Source organism: Polyodon spathula, chromosome 16 (genome assembly GCF_017654505.1).
Source record: "Polyodon spathula isolate WHYD16114869_AA chromosome 16, ASM1765450v1, whole genome shotgun sequence".
Lineage (NCBI taxonomy): Eukaryota > Metazoa > Chordata > Actinopteri > Acipenseriformes > Polyodontidae > Polyodon > Polyodon spathula.
In genome coordinates, this window is record NC_054549.1 from 32,912,245 (window position 1) to 32,923,236 (window position 10,992).

The 10,992-nt window shown below is 33.4% G+C and overlaps 1 protein-coding gene and 1 long non-coding RNA gene across 2 annotated transcripts; both read right to left on the reverse strand.

Annotated features, from left to right (window-relative positions):
• Positions 1 to 586: 586 nt before the first annotated feature.
• Positions 587 to 4,105, reverse strand: LOC121328419. The gene is made up of 4 exons (XR_005951684.1): positions 3,905 to 4,105; positions 1,229 to 1,359; positions 995 to 1,151; positions 587 to 868 (listed from the first exon to the last, which is right to left on the reverse strand). It is a non-coding gene; the product is annotated as an uncharacterized LOC121328419 (long non-coding RNA).
• Positions 4,106 to 5,597: 1,492 nt separating this feature from the next.
• LOC121328393 (sentan-like) lies at positions 5,598 to 8,122 on the reverse strand. The gene is made up of 4 exons (XM_041273028.1): positions 8,072 to 8,122; positions 7,476 to 7,510; positions 6,707 to 6,846; positions 5,598 to 5,756 (listed from the first exon to the last, which is right to left on the reverse strand). The coding sequence occupies exons 1-4, from the start codon at positions 8,080 to 8,082 to the stop codon at positions 5,598 to 5,600; spliced, it is 345 nt and encodes a 114-aa protein (XP_041128962.1). The 5' UTR covers positions 8,083 to 8,122.
• Between the last annotated feature and the right edge of the window lie 2,870 nt (positions 8,123 to 10,992).

Sequence of the window (10,992 nt, forward strand, 5' to 3'; positions counted from 1 at the left end):
GAAACTATTTGCTGATTACTAATTTATTTATATTTATTTAATTTTATTTAAACTAGGTAATATGAGTCTATTTTAATATCAGTTACTAAAATTGTGACAAGTTGTGACTTTTTTTTTTTTGAAGAATATATAATTACACAGTATAACATCAAACACCAAAACTGCTGAAGAAGGACAAAGACAATTCAAAAGGAGTAGGTGATCACCATACTTTCTACATAGGAACTCAATATTTGAAGGCCAAAGAATATACTGGAAATAAAACCACTGAGGATACCAATAGCTGAGCTCTAACTGAAGCAGATACAACAAAAGTCTTGATCGCCAAGATACCATGGTAGAACAAACTAGACTACCAAACCTAGTTACTGTGCTTGATTTAAAGAAAGCGGCTATACATTTTATTGTGTCCAACACGTTGTACGATTGTCAAAACATTTCCTTCAATATTTGAGCTGATGTTTCACAATGTGTGGACGTCTGCCTAGCACATTGATAACAAATATATATATATATATATATATATATATATATATATATATAATATCAATGAAGTGAAATTTACTCCATTGTACCTAATCTGGTTATGTCACATTAACATAGTTAATAACTAATGTAATACGTAATTATTGGAGGTTTTAATTACTACGTCTACTGTATAGATTTAAATAATTCTTTTGTTTTTAGTTTTTTTTTTAACGTACAGTCAGCTGTTTTTGGTCTCGACTGAGCGCACAACTGCCATATCTACTGCAACAGCAAATTTGGAAAGAAATGACATAAATTCTTTGAAGCCCACTTTCCCGTCTTCATCTGTGTCCAGCATCCTCAGAATGTCTGCTGAACCTTTTCTGTTACTTTGAAAGCACTGCAAAAAAAAAAAAAAAAAAAAAACCCCACAAAAAAATCAGATAGTTCTCCTAACTTTAGTAACTGTATTTATATATTAAAATGTCTCTTCCTAGTTTTTCCTATATGAAATGTTAAGTAATACCTTGTATAGTGTGGGCATTTCTGCCCTGACTAGATCCTTTAGCTCTCTGCTTTCAAGACACAGTGGGTTTCCTTCTCTGCCAGCATACTTTTGAAAAGTCTTTATTAGTACAGCCATGGATTTTTCTGTTGCTGTCTTTATCTTCAGTTTAGTATTTCTGCAACATAGCAAATGTCAGCATGTGTATATTACAACCAACCTGTATGCATGCTCGTCTTTTTTAGGGTGAATTACCTTTTTTCTGTTAACAAAGCTCGTACGTAGCTGTCCCACTTGGTGGTAGTATTTTCATTTATGAAAGTTATAAACTCTTCAAAATCAACTTCTCCGTCCCTGTTTGTGTCTATGGAGGCCAGAGCGTCATCCTGTACCATAAAAACAAATTACATTTGAGACAGCGAACGACAGACAGAAACAACATATCTTTATAAATCCTAATTTAAGATTATATTTTACATTAACCAAAAGAATAACAAAATATATTTCAATAATATTATAAATCTTGCAATAAACATCTTTGCAGAAAAAGGGCTTCAAATTAATGCCCTACGGCTTGTAATAATGAAGCATTAGCTTGCATTGACTAATGGTGACTCTGGTTCAGATTTGTTACAAAGATCTGGAAAAAAAAAAAATACAGTAATATTTTATTTGTAATCCAGTATTTGTTCTATTTTCCGGGCTTACCCATTCTTAACGACATGTGGTGCATATGTCAGATATTGACAGAATCATAATTGTTTTTTGTTGTATGATTTGTAGTAATCACGTTTTTGATCTTTACATTTGGCTACTCTTTGACAACTACTTTATGGGTACCATTCATTTTATACATTTTTTTCTTTATCAACAAATGTATTTCAAGCTTGAATATATGTTATATTTTATTGCCTAATTTAGTATGACAAGTGCTTATTTGGACTGATAAAACCCCAATAGATTCACAGCCTCATGACAAGCATATACAGCAAAAATTGTTGCTAAGCTAAGAGTTGGGAATTGGAACAAATAATTATTAGCTTTCTACTTGGCTGGCCTGCAGGCATATATGATCTCAGACAATGGTTATAGCATAATAATAATAATAATAATAATAATAATAATAATAATAATAATATATAATAATAATAATAATAATAATAATAATAATAATAATAATAATAACTTAGGAGACAATAAACAGTTGACTTTAGTATTTTAAAGCAAAGTGTTTTTTAATTAAGCTATGTTTGTGGACCAGCTTAACCAGTGCCAAGTCTCCTGAGTCAGTACAACCAGAATCAATCTGGCCAATATTGGAATTTCCTTTAGGAAGGTAAAAAACAAAATGTGTTGAATGTGAAAACTATTTTAGTATTTCTTTACTGCAATTTAAGAGGATATTTGTGGCAAATGACCGGAAAGACAACAAAGTCTAGAAATACATAAAGCACAGAGGAGTTTACATATTTAAAAAAAAAAAAAAAAAAAAGCCTGATGTAATTCGTATTGACTTGTCTAATCTGTGAACTGCCTGTCAGATGTTTGGAAGTGGAGCCTATACAATAATTCAGTAATTGATCATTTCCTTTACTACAGCAAGAGTCTGCTGGTAGACTAATATCACTTGAATTTATCACATATGTGGGACTTTCAAATGGTTTCATTCCCCATTAATTTTCATTCAGTCTAGCCCAGGTAGACTCTTATCCATGCCTCAGAAGTGACGGAGTATTGCTTGTTAGGGACTCAACTAGCTTGAGCATATACCTTGTCGAAGTTCAATTCTACTGAAGAAACCCTGTGTTTAATATATGAGAGGCAGTGGAAAACATTTTTTGTTATATATCTCATTACCAGTGCACTTTAAATCCCCAGGTCTAGCTCTGCTTAACTTTTACTAGAGGATGAGCACATGCCACAGACTGGCATTTCTGCTTGCAGCATCATTCTTCTGGGTGGTTACAAGTTCGATAAGTTAGCTATAAAAGGACAATTAATTTGTTGTTTTAGCTTTTTACATTGGCTTCACTGTTTATTGTCTAAACGTTGTGTTACACGTGAGTTGTGGTATTAGATTTGCCTCTGTTTAGATCAATAAAAAAGATCTCTGAGTGCTGCCTGGCTACTCCTAACCCAAGTTGCAATGGATTGGTTTTAGAAACCTCTCCTTGATAAATGTTGCTGGCAAAATTATTTATTGCCTATTTGAAAAGTGATTTTAGAAAATGTCTGAGTCATGCAAATGTTTCAAAACTTAAATTTTTCAAGCATATAAAATGATATAAAAATAAAAGGTAAAACATACTCAATGAACCTCTATTTTGAAGTGTGTCACATATTCTTAATTTCCTTTACAGTATGACACCACTTTGGAAAGGAGAATGCTAAACAAAATAATTGTCACAATGAAAGCTCCTTGTTAGATCACAACCAGTGACTCACTCCATTTGAAATGCATTGATTTAAGGTTTAGAAACTAACAACTGACTGTGGGAATATCTCACATATCTTATTACGAATAATGATATTGCAAAAGCACACCACCTTCTACCCAATGTGCAATTTACACAGCTGGAACACTGATTTTTCAAAATAACAATGAAACGATTAATATATTCAAATGGTGACTCATTGGAACACGGAAATAAGTGCATTTGAAGTCAAGTATCTGCTTAATAAATGATAGCCGAAGAGCGCCACTTATGTATGTTTATACATGTGGTAACCTGGTCTCTTGTGGTGCCTTTTTCACATTCAATATTGCAATAACTTGTGATTGAACTGTTTTGAAAATCCCCACCTTTAATCCTTAAGTTGAAACCCCAGAAACGTGTATCTGTGACCATAAGGTTGAATTGAAACATTTTCTCTAAAGACTATGAAGTGCATGTTGCATTTAAAGTCACTTGTCTCCAATGCATTTCTTACCTGTACAATGGAAGGCAGCTCTTGCTGAAGTAAGGTTGTGAGCTCCTTCTAGTTCAGTTTAAGGGCATCCCCCTCTTTGCCAGAATACTTGTAAAATGTTTCAAGAAGGTTGTAGACAGCCAGCTTAACATTAGCCATGATCTAATATGCTTCAAATTAATACTGAATCATTCAATTGATACATAGAGCTGTGTTCCTTTACTTGGCTGTTGTAGAGTAATAAGGAAGTACATTATAATTCTCTGTTGCCATGTTAACCACAAAGACTGTATAAAGCCAAACATTGCACAACAATGTAGCATGGAGGCTACTGTATTATCAAATGCATACTCTTTTATTTGTACATACTAATCTAGCGATTAATAGATTTTCCACCTAGAATTCTGATATTGTCTGTGTATAATGAATCACTGGACATTTAGGCAATACAATACCAATTGAAATATTGAATAGTACAAACTGATTTTTTTAGCAAGGTTATTTACGTTGCCTTGACTGCCTTAGTTCATGCTTGAAACAAGAGATTCATCTTTTGGGCTAAATCAATTGTAATCAGTCAATAAATATCAGTTGATAGATTTTATTTATTTATTTACTTGTATAATAAAAGTGTCTGCCAAATAAACAACAATAATAATAATAATAATAATAGCATTGTATAAAGAATGCATACTACTTGATGTTTAAATAACTTGACTTGTTGCCAGGTAAAAACAGGTTTGTTACACAATACAGAACCTTGAGAATGTAATGAGGTTTTAAGAGTAAAGTGTTTGATGTTGGTAACACTTTTGAAAACCTTGTTTGTAAGAATAGCAATGAGTTGCCTTGTCACACCTGAGTCTGAAGTCTATGAGATAGCAAGTGGACAAAGTTTGATTATGAGACTTAAACAACAGAAACACACTCCTTTTATTCTTAGGTCTTTTTAATCCTTCTAGATACTCTAAAATCAGACAGCAGGGCATGTCTATTTAGAAACTACAGTGGTATTTTTATTGTATACATTTTAAAATGTTTAATTTCTTCCTACTCATCACATGAAAACAAAGCAGATATTATACACATTCAATTAATGTTATTTATGCACCTGAATTATTCTGAGATGGTTTTATTAATCTTACACAAAGTTGACTGGAGTTTTTGCACACCAACATGCCGGTGACATGTGAGGTCGGAAAATAGGGATTTTATTAGGCTTTACAAAGAATGTACATAAGCAATAGAAAGAAAAAAGAGCACAGACTGCAAGGGCAAGAAAATGCCTTTTTGTATGCAGATCATCTTTTTCTATCGATTTCTTATCCTGTCACATCAGTGGGATACATAACCATCTGCTGAATAACCTCATTTGCTTTATTCATTACAATAAACTGCACATTCAATTAGAATTATGCACCACAAGTTTTCATATATATATATATATATATTGCCTGTGGAGAAATTATGTGCACTCACTGTATCTTACAATTTTACAATTTACATTTATATATCATCATTTATAACACGTCAGTTTACTGTTCAATAAATGATTTAAATTATATTTTATCATTATACAGTATTTTATATTATTTTCAACAAATCCTTCAACCTCCCAACCACCCCCCCACCCACCCAAACCACAAAAAAAATTTACAAAGTTACAAAGCCCAAACAAGCCAACAGCTTCATCTGAACATTAACTGAAACGTATTTACTTGTTGGTTTGCATATCTTGAATATCTTGTATAACATCTGACATGATTGTCAGGCTCATTACCAAGACCATGAAGTCTTCTAGATCCATTTTATTCTCTTTCTCTACTTCAAGATCAGCGAAGATTTCTTTGTATTTTGGTTTCGTCTCTTGTCCCTGTCAAACACACTCGTGTTCAGAACGATTTGAAAAGACCCCTTGTTCATTTGTTATTCATTTGAATAGATTCTGTGACATTGGCACAGCTTCTAAATGAGCACAACACAGAGAGGATTATAGAGGGGGATGCTGGGACTGTTCTAAACAGAGAATGGTCAACTCATACCATCGCCTAGTGTTAGGTTGATTTAGGAGGTACTGTCTTGAAAAGAAGATGTTAATCCTTAGTATTATAAACCCCAGGGCACTTCAAGCGTTTCTTCATATTGCATTTTAGTTGAGAAATCCCCTGAATCACTCCAAACCCTACCCTAGCTATATTAATTCTTAAGTGTCCAACTCATATGAATGGAGACCCAACATGAAGAAAAGATGCTGCATCAGTGTTTGTTACCAGGTAAGCGTTGTCCAGTTTATTTTGGAAAATTTGGGTTCATGTCTGTATCCCATAATATTCATTACGTACTATATGACGTTCAATTGTATATGTTATGTTTTTTTTTCTGTTTCATCTTAGTGTGTGATATACAAATCATTAAACGGAGGACATTAAAATATAGGTGTATGCTATAAACAGGAGACAAATGGGATACATGAGATGAATCATTGCAGCATTCTTTCAATATTGTGTATTTTTTATGTTTTTTTTTTTTCCTGATGTCATTTGATTTCCATAGACACTGCCTTTAATCTGTTTGTTTTCTTTTATTATGTCAGAAAGTGAGAGCTGCTCTGTATTTGCTATTCATAGAATTCCTTTAAGGTTATAAAATCATCAACACTCCCTGTGTATAAATAATAAATACACTGAAATCCTTTTATGTTAGGTGTTATTCTAGTACAGTACATTGAAAGCCCTGCCTAAAGGTGATACAATCATTTTTAAATACCATAATCTTTTGTGAATAGCCATAACGATCATTTATGTTAAGTGATACAGGTCTTACCCTTGTGAAAATCTGAAATTGTGTCAATAATAAATCTTTAGCTCCTGCTTTGCTCAGTTTGCCATCTGGTCCAGCAGAGTTATAAAATACCAGTGCTGCTGTTGCAGTCGCCATTTCTAGATCTGAGGCTTTTCCAAAAGCTGAAAAAAAACCAGAAAAACAAACAGGAAAATGATCTAATCCTAACCATATTAGCAGTGGTACAGGATTAGAGCTAACAAAATAATTCCAGAAGCTCAATTTATAGTACACATATAAAACATATCTGGTACTACAGTAAGTTTAATAAATCTCTGTTTGTCAGGCTTTTTTCAGATAATATTACACTTCCTTGGTCATATTACTTAGAAGGACACATTTGCACACCTTCAACAGCTTCTTTCCTGTCATTATCCAACTTTAAACCAGTAACAAACCTAAACCTCTAGCATTAAATGACCTAGGGAGTACAAGTGTAACAGATTTCCTGAGAGGCGGCATGTAAACAGAGAACTTTCTTCAACCAGATGTCATGTTTTAAATTGAAAATACACGTTTGCCACAATATGTGTTTCTTTCAAAACTGCACATTTGAGACCTATGTCTCCTGTTGAGAAGTATTTGTTAGCAACAATAACTTTAAGACAGGTAGATGCTTATTCAACGCCTCAGTCATTGGAAAAAATAACTAAAAACAAATCTACCCAGTCTGTTAGTTGGTAGATGATAGCTTAGTTCAGGTGATTATAAATATAAGCTTATTGATATTGGAAATAGAGACATGCTTTACCTTTGACAGAAGCAAGCTGCTTGGAAATTGGTAAGCTGTGTAGATGATAAGAACAACATTATTTTATTGTAAGAGCAGCACATGGAATTCACTTGAATTTTGACTTGTATTTTCATATACAGCTATTTTCTGTGCCTGGTATGAAGAAGAAATGTTGTCTGTAATCAACAATATAGTTTACTAGGGATATATAATTAATCTGACAGCAACGTATCCAGTATTTATTGCTGCATACAGACACTGAAGGTACTTTATTTTCACAGCTGCGTGAAATCCTTAGATGTTACACCTCCTGTCCCGAAACATACAATTATGCACTGTATAGAACTGCTTAAAATTATTATATTTACATGAGGTACATATCTGAAAATGTTCTCCTTCACACAGCTTTCAAAACTCACACCATGATGTGCTGTGAAACAACTATACTGGTAAACTGGCCACAGTACTACAGTGAATATATATTATTGTACTATTGTTTCTGTATGAAACTATTTGCAACTTTATAGAATCAAATTTAAATCATTTACAGTATGTGCACTTGCAAAAAATCAATTAATTTTGTGATGTATTTACTATTTCTTAGAAAAACTCACGTCTTAGGCATTTTCAGTGAAGACGATCGAGCGTCCTGTTATAGGAAGCTAGGACTTGTTTATTTGTGGAGTGTTTTTCTTTCTCAGAGCTTGAAGCAGCCCCACAAATCATTAACCTGCCATTTAGTTACCCAAAGTCACTTAGCAACATGTTTTAATAAACTTTTCAGAGAGGCTGCTGCTAACATTCAAACAGAGCCATGTTTGCACTGCACACAGCAATCAATCTGAACAGAGAAAGACTTGATTATCCCCAGGCAACAAACCAACTCTATTCTTTTCAAGCAGAAACACAGCTGTATTTCTGTCACATTATCTCTTAAACATAAACAGAGATATGTTTATCAACTATTTATTGTATTACCATTAGCATAACTACTGGATACGCAATAGTGCAAAAGTTATACATGTTAAAAGAAACTTAATAACTTAAACATAATGGAATGTTTAAATACTGTTCATGAACCCTTGTCACATGCCACAGTGCGATGAACTAACTATATAATAGTAATACAAACACTGAACTACAAGTTAATGAAGTGTGCCACAGCAAGGATATGTAATAAGGGATCATCAGGTATAAAGAGTCCTTTCCTGGCTCACACATTCGTGACTAAGTACTGAATAATAAAACTCATTCAAAGACGTAATAGTCTGCAACAAATTGGGTGTCAAAGTGCCATCAAAAATCACGAAAACCCTGACAAAAGCATAATCTTTATTTTATTGACATTCCATCATCAAAATGAACATGATGAGGAAAGATGAGTAATGATAATCTACACAAATGTTCTACGATTGAGCGGGCATGCATGCCTACTGGGTTGACTGATTCAACATGGCTTTGAATATTGGTTCTGTCCTTCACTCTCAGTGGAGCCAATTCTGTTTCCATCTCATCAATTAGCTCAGCTGTGTAATATTATGTTTCAATCAAAGAGTGGGTAGCTCTATGTGTTCTATGTTAATCCCACTGTTGTGTAAAGGAGAAGCAAATGGCATCTCTGACATGAAAGGCTTTGATAGTAATTGCTTGCAGTCAACATAAAAAAAGACATTAATAATGCTCTTTAAAAAGACAATTAACATAAACAATGAATTGACACAACATTACAATAATATAAAATATTCAACAAGGGTATCTCTCTGAGGGAAACATACTTAGAAATATAAATGCAACCTTCACATCTGTGTTAGGGAGTCAGGCCTGCAATGTAGTTCACCATATGGGAATACCAATAAAAACATCTGGGTTTTAAAAATGGTTCAAATGAGGTTATCTAAATACCTAATGGCTGTTTATTTAGGTACACATTAGGCGAAGCTGACTGCGGTGGATACTGTATACATTTCAGTTTATTCAAACAGTTACCATTCTTCAAACGAATAAGCCCTGCATGAAGTCCAGTGTCTTTGTATCCTGCAAATGCTTTTTTTTTTTTTTAAAACACTTATTTTCATCTAATTAGTGATTGATCAATAACGCAACTGATTCACAGTGCACAATTCAAAAGGCTTCAAAAGGCTTCCTTCCTTTCATTTTCAACCTATTGCATGAAGAAGTTGGTTATAGAATACAAATATGAAATGAAAGACACTGGCACCAAGTCACTGATGGTCTCTGCTTTAGTGACACTAATAAAATAATATATATGTAATATATTGTAATCATTGTTTATGCTGGCACTACATACAAGTGTCCTTAATGTTTCTACATTTGTTTTGCTTTGTGGTTGACATATTTTCAACTGATATAAATGTTATTCATATTAACAACCTTAAAATTGTTTTGACACAAAGGGGAGCATTCCCACAATGAGACTTTTACAGTGTATTGATTTGCACGGCAATAAAAGCTTCTGACAGATTGATACAGGACTCCTATTCATGGCTTCTTGGAAATCCTGGCTCCTGGCATGGAAGTGCTGGGAGCAGCAGATTGCAACAGGTTAAAATATGCAAATGATCTGGTTTATTTACTGTAATTTGTTTTATAAATTACTATCAGCAAAAATAGTGCTCATGATTCTGGGCCATCATTTCTACAGTAATTATTTACTCCAGATCACTTGGGCAGACAAAACCTAATTAGCATTCAAATTAGTAACATCAATTTTCATTTGTATTTCAGTATTCCAAAAAAATTTAAGTATGTGCATGGCAGCATTGACAATATTAAGCCCAGAATTGACTTTGCTGAAGTTTCACCTTGTGCTGCTTTCCCTAGACATTACTCTACCCTGTGATCATATCTGTGCTTTAAGATGTAATTAAAATAAGCCATTTCCAGTTTTGAGCAGAATGTATTTCCTTCTTGTAAGGTTTACTCTGCACTTCACCGTTCTACTTGAACAATTGCTACTTGCAGACTGCATGCTATGAATATTAATGTCACCCCACAATTTAATGTAAATTACCTCACTATAATTGTTTAGCACAAAAGAGCACATAAATCTAAAACTCAGGTAATGATCTATCTATCTATCTATCTATCTATCTATCTATCTATCTATCTATCTATCTATCTATCTGTCTATCTATCTATCTGTCTGTCTGTCTGTCTGTCTGTCTGGCTGGCTGGCTGTCTCTCTGTCTGTCTGTCTGTCTGTCTATCTATCTATTCAGAGTTAAAGCTGTGAGACTCTTAAATTACAATCACACCTTACCTCGCTTTATCGTGTTTCCACGAGAAACCTGTATCATCTGAAAATGTAGCATTGTTTTTTGGATGTGTATTGTATATTGTGAATTCTGTTATAATTCAACTAGTTGTGGTATAATATTTTTGTTAGAAATGAACTAGTACAGGAATATCCATCAGGAAAAGTATTTCTTAATAAGGCATGGTGGTATAGGATTAAAGTTCATCTTATTCACTGGGAGCTCAATTTATGCTACACTTCCTGGAGCTTGTTTTGGGT